Source organism: Gymnodraco acuticeps, unplaced genomic scaffold (genome assembly GCF_902827175.1).
Source record: "Gymnodraco acuticeps unplaced genomic scaffold, fGymAcu1.1, whole genome shotgun sequence".
Classification (NCBI taxonomy): Eukaryota; Metazoa; Chordata; class Actinopteri; order Perciformes; family Bathydraconidae; genus Gymnodraco; species Gymnodraco acuticeps.
Genome location: NW_022990346.1, coordinates 41442 through 61007, shown reverse-complemented (window position 1 = coordinate 61007; position 19566 = coordinate 41442). Strand labels below are relative to the sequence as shown.

Here is a 19566-nt window from a genome sequence, read left to right as displayed (position 1 = left end):
TGTGAATATCAGTACTTTTTAAAGCACCAGAAAACAAAATGGTTGGAATAATAGAATGGGGACAGACATAAAAATCTATTTCCAAAATAATTGTCACTACTTTATAATGGTCATTTGACCATAAATGCACCACGAATTGGAATATGAACTGCTGGAAAAATTGAAAACTGAAATGACAGCGTGGCATCCCCCTAAATTTGGCTTGAGAGTTTATCCGTCAGAAAGACCAGCTCTTAGTAAATCACAGTAGAAAGTCTCCATAGACACAAAACAATTTACCAACCGAAATGTATTTCAGTCCTATCTTAAGACTGAAAATGTACAACCAATAGACATATTTGTAATTTGTGAACAATTTATTGTAAAAAATAGGAGAAAACCGGAGGTCCCGGAGAAAACCCATGCAGACACGGCTCCTGCTCCTCACAGGAAGTGCCGTGCTGCCCATAGAAGTAACTGGGAAGTTTTGCACTGAATCTCCAGAGAGCTTGAAGGACTTTTAAACACCCATGTCAGAGTTAAGGGAAATGAAGCTGCTGATGTTGAACTGACAGAGTGAGTTTCATTGGAAAACCTTCACAGACTACTTCACTCCTCGCCCTGCCCAGGCACACAGAAGCAGGAGAAGAAATTCCTCCTCATCCTGGAGAAGAATCCTCTGATTCCCTTCTTCTTTTTCTTCCTGGGCTCGCTGACCACTGAAAATAAAAAGTATAGTTAGTGTTTTAATCAACTTTGAAGAAATGGGGTTTGGAAAAATGCGACAATTCAGAAAATGGTGAGGTAAATATTTCCTACCAGGTGCGGGCAAAGGCTCTTTGCTGCTGGACTTGGGAGCTTCGGAATGGCCTTTTCCAATAACCGATATGCTTATTTCCCAATCTTCATCAGTGATTGATTCCAGTTTAATTTCAGGTGCAATTTCAGCCTTCACGGAGCTGGGGGTATCTCCCTGCACAGTCTGGGTCCTACACAAACACACAAACACTTACAGGGTCATTGTTGGTTCATACAAGATCAAAAGGTCTAGATTGTATTGAAACTGACATTGTCATATTAAGGGCAAAGGTGCATTTTATGTCACCTGCTTTGATTGCATTAACTTTGAACATTATGATCATTTTATCTCTCCTAACTTTATTGTGTTTTTCTTCTACTCTCAGCTGAGGGATTAGTGGCCTTACCTGATGACACTGCTCTCTTTGGTGGCTTCTTCAACCAGTACGGTCCTCTCATCGGTCTGAACCTCGATGACCCCAGCTGGCAGCTCTTTGAGACTACAGGAGTGTTCAGAGGATCTAAAGGTAAGCAAAGATGCACACGTGGTGTTCCCATAAAATATTTTGTTCGGATGCATTTAGAAACATTCGGAAGCGTGCTGAGTTCAGAGCAAATAATAATAATAATAATGATAATTCATTACATTTTTATTAGAGCGCTTTTCCAGGTGAAATATTTCAAACTGATGGAAAACTATTATTTCCATTCTACCACAAAACCAAAAGAAACAAATCATTACTTACCCGTCAAGTTTTGTCTGTTCTGTCCCTGGCCTCTCGCTGGAACTGTCAGCTTCTACAGTTTCAGTGCTACAAAAGGATAATCACGTTTACAATCATGTTCAAATTGCATACGGTACACATTACGATAGCCATTTAAAGTAATCTAAAATGCCTACTGTTGTCAAACGGACATACTTACCCATACAGACAGTTTTTGCTCAGATTGAGGTAGCTCCTGGTTATGAATGGATGGGCCAGGATTTGTTTTGGAGTAATCCTTTTCTTTTGGTCCATCTGGAGCATGTCCTGCAAAAGCTCCACACAAGCCTTCCTGTCTTCTGCCTGGAAGCTGGTTTTGTTGTGTGTGCTTGACTAAATAAAAATAAAAATTGACAAATGAATTGACACTAGCCAAAAAGATTTCCTGATATTTGACTATGTTGTTACTGCCTCTACAGGCAGCACCTTCTTGAGAACTTACTGTTTTCAGCTCCTCCAGAGAGGAAAACGTGTATTCCCTGTCATCACTCGTCTTCAGCTTTGTTTCCAGCCGAAACTCCAAGGGTGTCTGTTAGAAGACAACATATTGTATTGCTTTTTATGCTCATGATCTAATGGAGGATAATGAATGTTTGGCAAAGAAGGTTGCGGTTCTATACCTTGAATTTCCAAACCGTCCGCCCACAGAATCTGCTTTTTCCCTTAAAGAAGGACTCTGTGAATAATCCACTATTCAGGAGTTTCCTTGGTGGTTCACCCAGGAGATCGATGATGAAACGGAACTAGAGACAAAACACAGCAAAATGAAGGACTTTCTAACGCTGTGCATGCAGTAGGCGTTGGACTGGAAGTACCGGAGACCATGAACGGTTTTGAAAACTTCTGTCACGTAGTATAAAATATCTTTGCTGATGTTTTTCCGAGTCTTCTGGCCAATCAGAATCAAGATTGTTGCCGGAAGTCCCCACGGAGAATAACTTTGCGGTAGAACTATTCTTTATACATCCATGGGTACAACTTCAGATAAAAATGAACACATAATGAAATATGACCCCCGGTTTGATGATTGACAGGTAACAGAAGAATGGGGGCTATCTACCCTTACCCACAATTTAAAGTAATTCACACAGATCTCCTCTTTACTCTTCTCTCTGAGTGGAGCAGCAAGCTGTCAGAACAAAGTGAAAAACAAACAATGGCATAAAATATTATAAATATGTCGGGTAGCAATAGATTTATTTATTTTCTTCTCAGAGTGTACCAGAATAGGTAGTTTATATGTTAGTATTTCAAAAAATCTCCTGGGGGAGAATCCCCCAAACCCCCCTTCTGGGGTTGGGGTTTCAGCATGTGTGCCTTTTTATGTTATACAGTTCAGCTTTGATTCCATCATCTCATTAAACCTTTTTTAAAAGCATACTTTAGTTCTGTGAAGGGATATATAGTGTTGCAAAATATAGAATCCTGTCAAAGATACATTGTTTTCCTATGTGTTACTCATAAGTACAGCATAATGCTTTTTGTTCGTCATCCCACAAATCTCACAGGCTTGTATTCACTATATCATCCTGTTTCTAAAGCTATCAGATAAAGAAATAAAGCCACAGAATGATACAAATTGTCCATAAACATTTAAACTTTAATGGGCCTCATTAAAGCCAATAAACCAACAATTTATGGGCAAAACCTAAATGGTGAAATTGCTGGATTAATGATCAATAAATGTGTGTACTATAAGGAGAGTGAATGTCTTTTTGTTACAACCCCAAGAACATAACATCGGGTATAAAAAGCTTGACTGGTGTTTCAGTAACTAGAAGGTGATCTGATCTAAAAATTAAGTGTGCTTTTCAAATAGGTTGATGTGCACACAATACAATTGTAGGGGGTAAAGAAGACTGATCTGCTGTTGTACAATTTGTATTAAAACAGTATGTTCCTACAACAGCTGTCTTTGCTTTGTTGTAAGCTGTATTAAGCAGGTCAAGGTCGCAGTATTAACATGCACGGTTGGGGACCATTGCTTTTTTGTGCAAATGTTTTATTCGTTGGCACATTTACATACTTTGATCCAGACTGAAATATTGTTTCCTGAGGATGAATCTTAAAGATTTAGGTGTAACCTTACACTACTTCTTGTGCCGCAATCAGGTTAATATTTGTGGCTTTGAGTAATATGGATGGCTCCCCTTAAGAACCACCAGCAGGTTGACATTTTTGGCTTTTATTGAAATGTCAAATACTGTCAATGACACATTCTGGATGCTATACAGTAAGTGGTTTAGAAGAGATTTACATGGTGGCCAGGTGAACCTCAGATTTTCCTCTAGTGCCACCAGCAGCTCTACATTTCAATTTGTCAGATACTTTGGTTCATAACTCAATTCTCTACCTTAATTCGATAGGTAAAATAATAAAGGAAAAACATATGAGGCTGAGAAATAGGCTGAGGAAGAGCATAAGTTATGTAGGTGGAGATGCAGATATATAAACATCAGGTTACGAGACGATCAAGCAAATATGTATCTCAGGGACGGACAGCATGTGCCAACCAAAGCCGAGGCTAGACAGCCTTTCATTTGAATCAAGACTATACCAAATTAGTCTATTAATTTATTCATTCTGTTTGAGTGTGCACTCCACAGCATGATTGTCCTTTATCTACTCCTTCATTGTCAAATAAGCCAAACCTCCTCTCTACCCTCTCTTCATATGAGACCACTCATCGATCTCTCTCTGACTAATTTCCTCCAATGGGAACCACTCCTCCTTATTCACCCGACAGAGAGATTACAGGCCGGAAAAGATGAGCTGCAGCACACAGCAGTGCTGAGATATGGACCTGCAGTCCGCAGCAGACAGAGAAGGAAAGGATGACATTGTGCTCGTGAGCAGAAGTTTCGGTTAGGTACGTCCTAGGTTTTACACCAGACCTTCACTACAGGGTTTATACAATCATATGGAAAACAGATAGAGATGATTAACATATATTAAAAAGCCAGAATAGTTTCGAAAGCCATACCAAAAGCCAGCACATTGTCCTTGCTGCCATGTCCTTGCAGGAGCAGTCAAACCAACTGATTAACGATCCAGGAGGAAGAAACACACACAAAGGCAGCAGGTACTTTGGGAATCAATTCATCACACTTTATTTGGTGTGACCCTGGTGTGTGGTGGCTGGAGAGCAGCAGAATACAATCTCAGCACAAATGTATAACTATAGTATGGTACAAATACACACGCAATAGCCTCATCAGACAACGAGTCCACTGCAAGGAAATCAAAACTATTATTTGCACTGGGGCTTTATTGTTATGAGTGTGATTGAAGAGAGTCAGAACTAAGGTGAGTGTGTACATATTATAAATATGCTGTTATCAGGAAGTGTTCCCTTTCTCTTTTACTTACATTTCTTTATTTACACTGGATGTAATTGAATCTGATCAGGCATTAGACGACAGCACAATACGGTGAAGCACATGTTAGGGGTGTCTGATGCTATGTTTAGACACACTGAGGATGCTTCATTATGAGTGGGGTCACTAGGCCATCCCTCTAAAGGCCTGCAGGTGCTGGTTGAACTGGTCAGCACTTTCTTTGGCGGTAAGAAGCTGCTTTTCACACCACTGAACCAGAGCCTGCTGCAACATCTTCACACGCGCAGCCTGGAGCCGTGCAATCTGAGGGACGCACACAACATGCATGTTAATACATTTGGTTAGTTAATCAAAAACAAACAGGATGTTGATGGAAAAGAGAATCCTGCTTGAAATATGATATTTTACCTCCTCTTTAGCCACTCCTGATATGTGATCAAACTCCGTCTCGGCTGCTTTCTTCACCTCCTCCATCTGATGAGCAGGCGGAGCAGTTATCATCATTACATACTTCATAGATATACTTGCATTAAACATCCTCTCATCAGCTTTCCTGCTCTATACGCTTCTACTGAATCACATCAGCAGAGCACTACTGACACCTGCTGGTCACATGAAAGAATGGATATCTGATCTAGCCTATTGTGTGGTATGGCAACAAATTACTTTATTAAGGTAAGTAATATAAATATCATTATCTTAAGGTTTTATTGTGAGAAAATGAGTTTTCTTCTTGATATGACAAATAATGTATCCATCATGAGCAGCGGTTTCCTGTTTGCCATTCCTTTTGAGAAGACCCGGATCTGAGAGCTCCCACAGATGACTTATTGTTCATTATTCAGGCAAAACTTCTTCAATATTTAAAAACCTATCTTGGTTGTGATGAGACAAGTTGATGTTAAAGTACTCACAGCAGCCTTCTTTACAGGTTTGGCCTTCTCTGCGTTCCTTCTGGTGGTCTCTAACTCCACTAGTTTGCAAGTCCTCCTGTTGAGCATCTCCTGATTTTGACATTATAATCACATGCACACTATATTAGTAAATGGTGTCATTATGACATGTCATATTTCAATAGAAGGCCATGATTCAAGGTTTATAACATGAATATAAAACGACTTTAGAACTAGAAGACACACCTTTTCTGCCTCCTGGTAGCGTGACTCCAGGTCCAGGCCCAGCCCAAGAGTACTCACGTTGTTCTCAGCGACACTTGTCACATTTTTCTGCCCAAACAGAAGCACATTTTAAGCAGTGAATTTGAAAAAGCAATGGGGTATTGCTGTGAGAAGGCCAAACAACTTACCTGTATAGACTCAAAGACTTCGGACAGCTTCACACAAACCCTGTCAGAAGAGAGTTTTTAAAAAAAATGTTTTTCATACTCTTATTGTTACTTGTACACAATGAGAGGTATTTATTTTAAGTGTGTGTGATTTTGGCCTGCTGCCAAAGCTTTTATTATCTCACTTAGAGAAATCCAGTTGGTCAGGATCCTCTCCCTGTTCCACACAGAGACGCAGAGCAGTTGAGAAGTGCCCACATGCAACTGCTATTTCTACAAAATAAAACATGTAACACACACTTACATCAGACACATTTATTTTGCATTGATTTGTGGATAGACACTAATACACTAACACACCCTCCTTTAGACTTCGGCTGTTTTATCTGAGCACAAATAAATCCTAAATAACACCAAATAATGAGAACCAAAGTTTGAAGGAAGTTGTCTTACTTTGCTCCGTTTGCACCACATCCAAAAATCTCTGAAAGAAAAACAAAAGTAAAAAAACAACCATAGTGTGTTTGGTTGTGTGAGAATTTTTAAAAAAACGAACTGGCTCACCTCAGCTGCAGTCTTGGCACAGCCCGTGAAAACAAGATTATGATCACGTTCAGTTTGAAAGAACTCGTCCACATCCTGTGACATAGATATTATGGTGGTTTAAACTAAAATGCATGTGACTAGGCTGTATATTCTGATTGTATAAGTCTCGGTTGTGTACCTTATGGCCTTCGTTCCTCATCCCTTCCATGGCTTGACTCAGGCGGTTGAAAATGTTTTTCCTTACTCTATGTCTGCCTGGGGGCTACACACAAGAACACAACATATTTTAATACTAATACTGTTTAAAAAGAATACAAAGTTTTATAAAATCTTCCAAACATGAGTGGAAGTATATTTTTGCCCCATGTTTCTTAAGCTTGATACACAGCATTGCAGACTCAATGAAACTCAGTCAGACAACTATAACCCTGAAACGTCTAAAATGGACACCAAATCTGACTGATTTACAGTCAGGCAATATTTCTCAGTGTGTCCTTGTTATGACATTACATTTATGATACAGAGTTGTGATACATTGCTTCAATTTGTGCACTCTTTACTTTGATATTGTTATTATTTTTATATCATCCTGTTTCTCATGAAAATGGTGTGTCACGTGCAGCACCTGAGGAACAATTATTTGTTAAAGTCTACAGTCGTACAAGAGGAGTTCTTTTTTGTTTAAATATCCCGCCTAAACAAAAGGTATCAAAAATAATTCAATCTAATATGCTTTATTGGCATGAATTATTGTAATCTCTTGATGCCATTTGCAGGCACACCAAGCAGACTCAGAGTTTTGCGAGGACCTCACTTCCCTCTTTAGGTTCCTCCACAAAATTTCATGCACTAATTTTGTGACATTTCACCAGCCTGTTTAATTTTGTATCCCCCCCTCATTTGTTTATGTAGAGACAAAGTTCCCCTATAGCTGCGTCTTACTTCTGGCACTCCCTTCTTTTAAGTCCAAAAATGTGTAGACTGTTACAATTATTTTTCAAACACTATGATAAAGCAATGACGATTATATAAACGTATTTAGCATCAGAGTATTAGACAGTTAGCTGGTAACTACCACTGCTGTATGTTTGATATCACAGGGGAGCTGGTTTGAAACGTACAGCTGTTATTTGACATCCTGCTCATAAATAAAACACTAGTTCTGGTGAAACTAGCCTTCAGTCCTCCATATATAAAGGGTTTTGTATTTATCACATGCTCTATACTCTCTTCTGCAACATTGTCGGTGAAAGTCTAACCTTTTCTTATCTGCCTTTCTCGTAAAAGGGGATCACGTTGTACCCTTTTATAACATAACATAAAAGGGTACAACAAAAAACAGGCTGCTATTTACTTGTGTCCACTCACATCTGAGCTGGTCAGGAAGATCTCCACAGCGTTATTTTTGCCGAGTATGCTGTGTGCGGCAATCTGCCGGACAAAAGTCTCCATGGCTTTACAGTACGCCTGCCACTCTCCTAAACCAAGGATACCTGCAGGAAAACAATCAACATTTTCATCACACTCAACACTGTGTTACAGAAAATACACAGAAACTGGAAATGTATTTGGTTTGTTTTCATTTGAAGTCTTACTTTTGAGAAAAATAATTAGGTTGTACTCACCAAGCTGTTTTATAACCTTGGCAGATGCATTCGCTTGAGCCTTAACTGGAAGAGGAGGGAACTTCAAGAGACAAAAAAAGTACAATGTTATTAATATCCATAGTTTTTGTCAAAATAAGATTTATTTTCAAAGTTATTGTCAAAAAGAAAACATCCTGTCAGGGTACTGTTGCATTTTCTTCAAACAAAATCCAGTCAGACAACGTTTTTACTGAATGTTCTACAGTACTGGGGCCAGCTGACAGAATGGCAGACCTAAAAGCAGCTACCTCATAACAAAGGAAAGGATAATATGCTTAAGGAATAAAAAGGAGGAAGCATTAAAGTGAGGACATAAAGTTAACATTTAAGTGTGTGATGTTGTCAGTAAGAAAAGCAATGTGTTAAAACAACGCATCATTCCCTTGTACTTGTTGTTATCAACAAAGGCTCAGCTACAGTAAGTAGTTGTAGATTACATGAAGCAACACTCACACTTTAAAGAGGAAGTTTTCAACAGTTCTACAGAATCCACATCTTGCTTTGTTATTTCACTGACAAAGCACAAACTGGAGTTATTTCAGTTGCAATCTTCTTGTTATTATCAGAAAAGTTTGCACAGATGGTAAAAAGTACTGACTATGACTCCCTGTATCCCGGACACTTCCTCCTGAGAGAAAAGGTGCTGCTGCAGCCATTCAAAATCATCGTAGGTCCGGTCCACATGGTACACCCCAGTCCCAGACAGCTGGCACAGACCAGAGGAAACATACGATTGTAACATTCTGTTCTTGCAATACCATAATTACATAACGTTGACATTTAGTCTGAACAAAACTGGATTTCCCTGTTAATCAAGATGTATGTCATATTGTAAGCTTGCACATACAAGTACATTCATCTTTTTCTCACCTTTTCAGATTCAATAAGGAAGGTAAGTGTGGCCCCGTCTTTCACCACCTCTGTTACCTTGATGCTTTGAATGTCGACACTAAGAGTAGATGTCACTTCGTTCACTTCTTCCTGTAATTAAATAAATGTGGCTAGCAATTCTATTAATACAACAGCTGGAAGTAATTCTACATTGGTATGCAAGCTAAATATAAAGGGCGTAAAACCCTCACTCAGTCCACTCCACACTGTAGGCTATATGTGAATGTTTCCATGGAGTAAAAGTCATATGACACATAGAGGTTGTCAAAAACATAAAGAAAACTTTCAGGCATTCTTACCATCATTGTCCAGCTTGTAAGTTTGTTATTCCAGTCTGTTGTATCTGTTTTTAGAATGCTTGATTCTCCGTGTATCTGGATAAAAGTGCATTAAGTTGTAAAGATCTTTTGTCTTGTGCTGGCTTTAGTGTGCTCTCGCTCCAACTGCTGAGAATGCACAGGATATCCTCTGGGTCAAAGTGCACACTGGTCCTGTGTGAAATGGAGTAAAACAGTGCCAGATCTAAAGTGCTGGCACAGGGGAAAATATGAGTAAATGGTGTGTTAGTCAGTGACTTAGGACCTTAAACACACCCACACAGGAACAGTGGCACAACTGTCCAATGAGTTCTCCCAACTGTCAACCTAACAAACCTGTAAACAACCACTCAACTTACAAGTTTTATCGTAAACAAACAGCTACATTAGAGTCTATTTACCTGGAATTTGACATACTGAATAAAGGACACAGATACTGACGTAACGATTTAATAAGAAGACGTTGGTATCACTAAAAGACAACACATTAAAAACAGTCATACAGAATACAGGATTGAGATATGGGAAATCTAGTAGTAAAAGTCTTCTTCATTTTCATCATCATCCCCAACATAAAAGTTGAAGCCAGGCCCTACAAAACTGTATTGTTCATATGGACCATCCTCTTCCTCCCCATCCTGATGAAAGCTCCATTGGAAGTGTGATTCCTCCACAAAAGGACTATCATTGAAGTCATGGAAGAGGTCTTCAAAATTAAAGTGGAAGCTTGTTTCATCTTCATCCTCAGGGTCAACAGAAGCCTCCTCTTTTAGGAAAGCCTCGTGGCCCACACGGTCATACAGCCTCCTCTTCTCCTTGTTGGAGAGCACCGTGTAGGCTAGGGGAGCAGAAAACAAAGGTATCACTCTTTTGGGTGATAAAGAGCTATGGAAATACTCCGAGTGCATTACCTAGCTGAAAGCAATACAGTATGATAAGGCTGTCCTGCAATCATTTCAGAAAGGTTATAATGTTCTTTAAAAACGTTAAAGAAATGAAAACAAAATGATGATACACTTTAATTGTCACTGTAGATGTGACGCTGATAAAAATATATTTCAATATTTCAATTACAATATGGCTCGGCAATACACTTCACCAGCACCACAAACAAAGTCAAAAATAACAATTGAGTTGAATCTCTTAAACCATAATTGTTTTTAAACTGAACCTATAACCTACATGATGATTGGATTGATTGCAGCGCTGTTGTATTAACTGCATCAGAATTAGCTGAGTCTACTTGAAAAAAAAGGTACTAATTACATAATATATATACTATCTTACAGCTGTTTTAAACATGATGAAAAGCAATGCCATTAGTCAAATAAGCGTATATACAGAGATGGGCGAAGTACAGATCTTGAAGTACTTGAGTAAAAGTAGAAGTACCAGAGTGTAGAAATACTGTCTTGAACTTAAAATGTTACTCAAGTAAAAGTAGAAAAGTATTAGCATCAAAATAAACTTTAAGTACCAAAAGTAAAAGTACTCATTATGCAGATTGGTCCATTTCAGAATATTATATATGATATGTTTTGATTATAATTATTGATGCATTAAAGTGTTATCAAAGCTGGTAAAGGTGCAGCTAGTTTGAATGACTTTGTACACTGCAGGGTAGCTTGTGAATTTACTCCATGTGTAACTAAAGTCTTATTTAATTGTTGTTTATATTTCACATTATTAATCAAACATTTTGAAAGCAACTAAAGGTATTAAATGGGTCATTCTACAGAAAAGGTGGAATCTGGGTGATACAAATCTGCTGAAATATATTCCGTCTAAAAACATCTAAAACCTGTTAAATAGCAATAACTAACTCTTAACTTGATGAATCCACAACAAGTAGAGCTTAAAGTTTTTTTTAAAATGTAATACTTTATACAAAGCTTATTTGTATTGGAATGTCACTGGTGTTACCAGGAAGAAGAGTAACACCAGTGACAATTTGGAGAAAACACTACCATTTTAACAAAATGGCTGCAATGTGTCAGACCAAATATGGCTTCAGTCAATATCAAAATCGTTTAACTCTTCAATACAATACATTTTCCCATTCAAATGTTCACCCCTAGGGCTATGCAATGAGTAACACAAATGACAGACTTGAAAGACGCATGTAAAATTTGAAGATAAAATGACACCTTTAAAAATCAAAGTAAGAAGTATCTGACTTTCCTTATGTCTTTGTCCACTGCACTGCCTCAAATGATCTCTTGTTACAGGAGGCACTTCAGAGACAGTACATTATTTCAAAAATAAAAGCGTTTTGTGTAGCAGTAACACCAATGACATCATTTTGGGTGACTGACATTAATTTGATATTATTAATAATAATAATTAGCGGTTATTTTTTTTACCATTTCAGTGTTATATTTAATGTATGTAATGTTATGTAATAAATATAAATTAAATGTATTTATTGAAAAAAAATATTTTAAATTAAAACTATAGGCTCCACTTCCATGTATGATCAAAGTGACAGTTCCTTGAACTTGGCATTTTAAATAAATTGCAATTTACGTATAAAACCATTTTTTATTTAGTACCATTGCAAAGACAATCTCTATGTATTCAACATATATGTGAGTATTAGGTCAACGTCATGTATTTTGGTGTCTGCAAAAGTAAGTGACAGCACTTCCACCTTTTCTGTAGAATGACCCAAATACATTTAGTGGAGTAAACGTACACGATGAAGTAGCATGGTGGGGTAGAAGTACAAAGGAGCATAACATGGAAATACTCAAGTAAAGTACAAGTACCTCAAAATTGTACTTAAGTATACTTCAGTAAATCTACTTAGTTACTTTCCACATACATATCTAATATACATTTCATTGTAAAAGGCCAAGTGTGTTGCAGGCTTGTTTACCTTCAGCAATCTCTCTGAAAGTCTTCTCTGCGTCGGTGCTCTTGTTCTTATCAGGGTGGTATTTTACAGCCAGATGGCGGAAAGCCTTCTTTACCTGTCTGTCAGTGGCTGTGGTCTCAACATTGAGAGTATCATAGTAATTTCTGCTAAACTCTGAGGCTTCAGATAAGCAGAGTAGCAGGACAAAAAAGGCTTGCATCAAGTGGAAAACACATTGCACTGCCATGCTGGGCGTCTGAGCACAAATGAGGAACTTCAACACACACACAAGTTACCTGGAAGTACAACTATCTTGTGGTTCAACAGCTTATCTTCATGCATAATATATGCTACTGCTAGTCCACACGTCAGCAGCAGCAGCTTTCAGTAGTGGATGCAACTCTGTCCAACCCGAGGCACGCAGAAAAGTTTACCTGCAGCTTTGAGAAGTTGTTCCGCCTATTTCAACCAAAAATAAGGCACATCGGTGGTTAGTGGTGAAAGTGTATCAAATAAATAAAGCCTCTTCCAAAGCTGTTTTTTTTTTTAACTTAGCTCTGCTTCGCTTAGCAAGAGGAATGCCCAAGTGTTCTATAAAACACCTAAACCGTGTAATGATTTGATAGATTCAGTCAAAAGGAAAACAAAGTGAAAAACATACTTCAGTGCATTTAATCACTATCGTCACTAGAGGGCAGAACAACACTCATAAGAAACGGAGAAGAAGAGGCTCGTCTTCTTCGTCGGTAGCATTCATGCATCAGGAAATGTGGTAAACAGCACCAAGGGCCTCGAAGATATTGCCAATAATAAAAATAAGTAGCTTAATGCTTTTGTCAGTCGAGACAGCTGTATCATTATTTAGGGGATAGGAGCAGAACGTTTCTGCGTGGGAGTCCCTTGACTATTCTCTGGATCCTGCTTCTAGTTTCTATTTGGTAAGACACCATTAGCACTTAGCCAGTTAGCTAGACACCGCTCGCTAGCTAATACAATCTTAATATAGGTTACTGTTAAGGTATCTTAATCAGGTACATGATACGAGAGTGTGCTTTATTCATCGCCAGCTACCCTCAATTTAGCTAAGCATGATGTGAATCCATTTGTGTTATTTTTGCCAAACTTGTGGCAACAACAACAACAAACAACATCAACAACAGTGCTATTTATTATTTACCAGGTGTTCTCCAGTGCTAATATTTCAGCCCTAACCATATAAAGTTGAGCCATAACAGATGAAATGATGAACATAGCAGGGTCATACACATCTAAATGATTCTATATTTGTGAAGATAATATCTAACTTTGGTTATATGATTTGTCTTGTAGATCATTGAATAGGAAATTGCAATACTTGAAAGAAAAAATGTTAACTATTCATTTATTGTTCACCTGTATTTTGTAATCTTTGGCAGGTCACGCCCACCCCCCTCACACACATGAGTGCTGTTTTCTCCTTGAGCTGGGCCAAGCGCCATGCCTGACCGGGACAGCTCCTACCTGTCAGGTGGCAGTGGGGGTAGTCTGGGTGAGGAAGGAGGACCTGGGTCTGCAGGGGGCTCAGCCGAGGGCAGAGGGGGCTCAGGAGGAGGTGGCAACGGCTCTGGGAGCATGGGGGGAGGAGGAGCTCTCGGAAATGGTACCAGTTGTGGGAATGGTGGAGGTGGGGGGCAAGGCTCAGGACTGGCAATAGGAGGTGTCTGCAGGGACTTCATACGCAATGTCTGCAAGAGGGGAAAGCGCTGCCGCTTTAGACACCCAGACTTTAACGAAGTTCCAGATTTGGGAGTGCAAAAAAATGAATTCATTTTCTGTCATGACCACCAGAACAAGGAGTGTATGCGCTCCAACTGCCGCTTTGTCCATGGATCTAAAGAGGATGAGGACTATTACAAGAAAACAGGAGAGCTACCCCTCAGACTAAGAGGGAAAGTTGCAGCACGACTAGGCCTGTCCCCCATCGATCTCCCCCATAGCCGTGGGGAAGTCCCTATCTGCAGAGACTTTCTAAAGGGAGAGTGCCAGAGGAGCAATAAGTGTAAATTTCGTCATGTCCAAAAAGACTTTGAATATGAGCCGTCAAGGGTTGGAGTGGGTGGTGTGATAGGGCCAGGGCCCACTGGAATGGTGAATGCTGGGGGAGGGATAGGTGTTGGAGCAGGAGGTCCCTGTGGAGGAATGCAAGGACTTGTGGGAGGTGGAAGTGGAAGTAACATGATGGGGATGGGCTGCCCCATCCTGGGCGGTTGCAGAGATCCCGGTATCATAGGAGTTGGGGGGGTAGGTGTAGGTGGGATGAGCACTTGTCTGTCCATGAATTCTACAGGCCAACGACGGTATGAAAGGAGCTCAGTGTATGACCCTCTGCTTGAAAGTGGGCTGTTTGATGCAAGCTCTCTGGAGGCCTCTATGGACCACACTGCTCTACAGTTGAAGAGGCGACGGTTGGAGGGGCTGCGCCTGGCAGATGTGACTGGAGGTGTGCACTACGAGCTGGGACTTCATGCCACCTTGCCACCCCGTCCTCTGGAGTTCAGGTTCCTGGAGGAAGATAACTGCCTGCTGAGGAAAAGAGTGGAAGAGCTGAAGAAGCAGGTTAGAATAACACATGGTGAAATAAAAAGAAACACAATTTGAAACTTAAACAAAAGAAAATAGACCTATGAGAAATCCAGATACACAGCCACCTTTGACAGTATAACACAGTGCAATACAATGTGTTAACAAAGTCAAAGTCGTAACAGATAATCACATTTTATTAGCTCAACAGAGGTAGAATTTATTGTGGGCTATTGTATCGGATCCATCTTATTGTTTGCTTCATGTACTGAATGATTGTAATCTATACACTAGGGGTATGTAAAAAGGACTATTAAATAAGGTTGTATAGTGTTTGTGTCATTTTGAGTCACACAAGGACTGAATTCATTTATATCTCACTAGTACCAAATTATAGGCAATGTACTGTTACTGTGAAGGCTGTGTAGTGGAACAAATCATTGTCATCTAAAGCAGGACATCTTATCTAATGTCATAACAACATATGAAGAAACATTGGTGGTTTGTCAACATAAACTATTTTGGTTAACGATTAATCGTTCTAATAATTTTTTGAATTGCACCTTTAATGTTAGATATTCAGGGTCCTATGTTTAACTGTTGATCAATGTAAGAGTTTTAGCAGTTTCTAAAACTGGGTTTTAAACTTGGTGAACAAACTTAATGTAATGAAAACATGTCTCTCTGCAAATGTTTAGACCTAAAGCAGCTATAATAATTAATCAAAAGTCAACTTTTATAAGAACCTTTTTTCTGCTGCAAAGCCAGAATTCCTTGCAGTGGACTTTCAAGGAGCCTTGTCCTTTTTTCTAATCCATGTCTTGTGTGTTTCTCAGGTTTCAAATCTAATTGCCACAAATGAGGTTCTTCTGGATCAAAACGCCCAGTTCCGCAGCCAGGCCAAGGTGATGACGATGTCCTCCACTCCTGTGCCCACTGAGCAGAGTCTGGTTCCCCCTTTGGGTGCAATAGGTTCCTACAATCATAGCATTGCCCAGACTCACACCACCCTGAGCAGCGCTGGACTGCAGCCTCGGCCTGTCACCCAGCAAGATATGGTAGTTTCTTCCGGCGCCCCTTCAGCGCCCCCTACTAGCGCCCAATCTTCAGCCCCTCTGCCTCACCTCAACCCTGAGATCACCCCCCTGTCAGCCGCTCTTGTACAGACCATTGCCCAAGGGATGGTGCCACCTGTTTCTATGGCCCCAGTGACTGTATCTGTGGCATCAGTGGCAGTGTCCATGACGCAGCCGATGCCTGGTATCACCATGAGTCATGCCACCACCCCAATGGTGTCGTACCCTATTGTGAGTCAAAGCATGAGGATCACCACTCTCCCTCACTGATAAAGTGCAGGGCTGTAGAACCCACACATCAGACTGTAGCATTCTTAAAGGTGGGGTAGGTAATTTTGGAGAAACCAGCTCGAGTGCACTAGAATTTGAAAATACACAACCGGAAAAAATCTGCCACTTCCTTACAGAGCCCCTCCTCCAACACACACGAACGCGCACATGACCAATGAGGGCACGAGATAAGTTTGTGCACAGATGGAAGGCTGACAGGCAGGTAGGCCATCCAGTTATTTTTACAGTATTACGGCTTCCACAGATGAAATATTTTTATGGATTTTTTGTCAAAGCACTAAAGATATTCATTGCTATCGGGATGTTAAGAGCATTCCATGGAATATAACAAAAAGTGTTTCTGAAATAAATTGCACACCCCACCTTTAATTATAATGAAAGAAAAGCATTGAAACTTTCGTTAAAAGGTCTGGCATTGGATGAATGAAATTAATTTGAGCTCTACCCCACCTTTAACTGTGATTTTTAACAAAGATTGTTTCAATGTTTTCTGAGACTCAACTAAAGACAGAACAGTGAAAATGGTCTGATAATTGACAATTGCAATACTCCACCAGAGGGCAGGATGAAGACACCCAGTTTTATGGCAACATTACAAAGACAATTTTCCTTCAGACTGACCGACCTGTTAACAGTTTGTGTACCAAATGTACCAATTACCATTTCTTCAATACTGCTGTGCTGTCATTTTGAAGACAATATGTTTGTGTATCTGGTGAAAACCAACTATGGTACATTTAAAAAAAAATCACTGAATCTTGTGTTATCTGTCACTTTGTTTACAGCTGCCTTACTTTGATATGCTCGGTTCACACAGGTAAGATAAATAAGTCATGCCCAGAGACACAGTTTCTTGTGGCAAATGCTGTTTACATCCCATTGCTTGAGTTATTTGGGTGGAGTCACTATGTAAACTTCAACATAATACCATCTGCTTCTTCAGTAGCCTCATATCCGTGTGGCTCTTTAAACAAGTGGAATATTTGCTGTTGTACCTTTGGAAGCACAGCCCAGGCTTGTGTGGTCACACTGGATTTAAGGGATTGAGAAGGATGTCAAGTCTGCTGTTTTTAAATAAACTGGAGCAGCAGAAATAACTGACAAGAGGTGCTGGTGGGTTAAGAATCTGACAGGAAGCGTGGACTTTTTTGTATATTCAGCTGTGCTTTGCTCCGACAGGCAGGTCAAATTACATAGAAAATAGAAAATGAAAAGAACCCTTGAATAATATGGAAACTCTAGCTTTCTGATAACGTAATGCTGCAGTAATAACGGTAATTACTATAAATTGGATTAGTGTCTTGCCTCAGCAGCGAAAGAGTCAAAGATGGTTTTTTTTGCTTCAGACTGGGGGCGTGTTTTTATTATGATAACGGGAATGGGTGGGGGCAGAACTTATGTGCCACTTCTCCTGGACCCCGTGCTCAGACAGTAAAACTTCACAAAATTATACCAAATAATACTATTAAAGATGCGCCTCGGACAAACGGTGTACTAGCGAGGGTACACGCGACGTGCACTGGTGCTCTGTTAAACGGTAGCTAGCTGACGTTGGAGATGACACGTTAAGTAGCCTTTTGGTCCTAACGAGCACTTTTAAACTGAATATTTTTATTAACTGTAACATAAGTGAGTGTTTCTAGCGAATACAACAATGGAAAGCGACAAATCAGCGAAGGGCACCGAGTGTGTGAGCACAGCGGACACCGAGAAGAAAGCCCTGATCCCCGCAGAGGGTCCCAAACCCAAAGGGATCAGCGCAGTCGCGGTGCTCTGGACGTTTGGAAAATGTCTCGGCGCATTGCTGCCCGTCTACCTGGCGGGGTACTACCGTGTCAGCACCAGCCTCTTGGTGTTCGGGATGATGGTCTACACGGGATGGAAACATGCCCGAGAAGCCAAGGAGAACCGCCTGAAGTCAGCCATACAGCTGCTCAACAACGAGGAGGAATACACATTCAAGAAAGTGTCTAAAAACCAGCGAGACCTCCCTGCGTGGGTAAGAAATGAGCCTACCTCTGTCAGTGTGTTACATTATCATCAAAACATCCTCCCCAATAAAACAACTTTAACCAATGTTGTTGACCTTATGTAACCCCCACGTTACGTATAGCAAGACAACGCTTAGCAGAGGACCCTAAAATCATAATATCTGAGGTACAAGGATCCCAGTAAATATTAGCTTTACTCTATTCTTAGCTGTTATGTCGTAGGCTAGTCCCAGTGGTGTGAATAATCCTATGGGATCCTGGTATCCCTTATATTTGTTTAAAGGTTTTACCAAATAATAATTTCCTCATTGACAATAATATACAGGCACAGCCAATTAGGTCAGTCAGTGCCTTTTTATAATCCTTTTAAAACTTGTTTTATGTTGCAGATAAAACAGTCAGGTGTATCGAAGTCCTTTCCTGCTATATTTACCCATTGTTTTTGCTAAGCCAGTTACCAACATGGCTGTGTGTTTGTTTTTCTAAACTTAACTTGTTGGATCAAAACAACACCAGTTTTAGTGCATTCCAACAACTATAACAAGACTTTAACTAAGCAACTGCAATTTCAGCTTAAAAGGTATATGGAACATGTGCAGGAGTTATACTTGACATATACATCCTGAGGAAATCTACCCTAAATGGAAATGCTGAAACCACATGGGCTGGATTTTAATCAGAGCATCTAGCCACACCCAAATGAGGTTCCTGTGGGTACTTGTTTCATTTTTATCTTGCATAAGCAGGCAGAAGGCTCCTTCTTAAAGCATTAAGAAAGGGGCATGCATGTCCATATTGCTCTCTGTTGTGCAAAACAAATGACGTGTTTAAACATTTATAAAGAAATGGAGGAGACAATTGATGACATTTAAATTATCTGGACAGTCGCAGCACTTATCTCCTTTCCTTTTTCTTTCCTAAATATTGGAAAACAGTTTAAAACCTGGTGCACAAAGCACTGAAATTATATAAAAAATGCTATTAATGACATTTCCAGACCTGCATTAGTAACCTCTGAATCACTTCCCTATCCTGTTGTGTGTTTATCAGGCCCTATGCATAATTTAAGTAAGTACTCTCACTGTTTTTCTTTCTTTCAGGTCAGCTTTCCAGATGTTGAGAAGGTTGAATGGCTGAATAAGGTACATTTGATTGGTTTATCAGAGTGCTACAAATGCAAAGACACACTAGGGTTTCCCCCTCTATTAAGCCCAGAGCAAACACATGC

General features: G+C 39.9%; 4 protein-coding genes across 6 annotated transcripts in view; 2 read left to right on the top strand and 2 right to left on the bottom strand.

Annotated features, from left to right (window-relative positions):
• Nucleotides 1-4624: 4624 nt before the first annotated feature.
• Nucleotides 4625-13955, bottom strand: si:dkey-28n18.9 (sorting nexin-6). 3 transcript variants are annotated; one of them, XM_034223927.1, is made up of 16 exons: nt 13814-13955; nt 12718-12880; nt 9547-9777; nt 9227-9337; nt 8955-9062; nt 8336-8396; nt 8079-8203; nt 6889-6972; nt 6729-6803; nt 6618-6648; nt 6350-6437; nt 6186-6225; nt 6019-6105; nt 5794-5883; nt 5288-5353; nt 4625-5182 (listed from the first exon to the last, which is right to left on the bottom strand). In XM_034223927.1, exons 3-16 carry the CDS (start codon nt 9550-9552, stop codon nt 5045-5047), a joined length of 1110 nt encoding a protein of 369 aa, XP_034079818.1. In that variant the 5' UTR covers nt 9553-9777; nt 12718-12880; nt 13814-13955; the 3' UTR covers nt 4625-5044. The 3 variants fall into 3 exon arrangements, with proteins under 3 accessions (XP_034079818.1, XP_034079819.1, XP_034079817.1); XM_034223928.1 differs by lacking the exon at nt 13814-13955 and adding an exon at nt 13083-13102; XM_034223926.1 differs by lacking the exon at nt 13814-13955 and having other exon boundaries at nt 9547-9769; nt 12718-13074.
• On the bottom strand, nt 9999-12733 carry LOC117551180 (dnaJ homolog subfamily B member 9-like). The gene is made up of 2 exons (XM_034223929.1): nt 12443-12733; nt 9999-10402 (listed from the first exon to the last, which is right to left on the bottom strand). Exons 1-2 carry the CDS (start codon nt 12666-12668, stop codon nt 10095-10097), a joined length of 534 nt encoding a protein of 177 aa, XP_034079820.1. The 5' UTR covers nt 12669-12733; the 3' UTR covers nt 9999-10094.
• On the top strand, nt 13178-17103 carry zc3h10 (zinc finger CCCH-type containing 10). Its single transcript, XM_034223925.1, has 3 exons — nt 13178-13359; nt 13837-15016; nt 15817-17103. The coding sequence occupies exons 2-3, from the start codon at nt 13898-13900 to the stop codon at nt 16324-16326; spliced, it is 1629 nt and encodes a 542-aa protein (XP_034079816.1). The 5' UTR covers nt 13178-13359; nt 13837-13897; the 3' UTR covers nt 16327-17103.
• The window catches only part of esyt1b (extended synaptotagmin-like protein 1b), a 20508-nt gene continuing 17295 nt past the window's right edge, over nt 16354-19566 (top strand). The window contains exons 1-3 of the mRNA XM_034223921.1: nt 16354-16549; nt 17133-18346; nt 19439-19480. Of these exons, the coding sequence (XP_034079812.1) occupies nt 18002-18346; nt 19439-19480 (387 nt within the window). The 5' untranslated portion in view covers nt 16354-16549; nt 17133-18001. The remainder of the gene's footprint in view (nt 16550-17132; nt 18347-19438; nt 19481-19566) is intronic.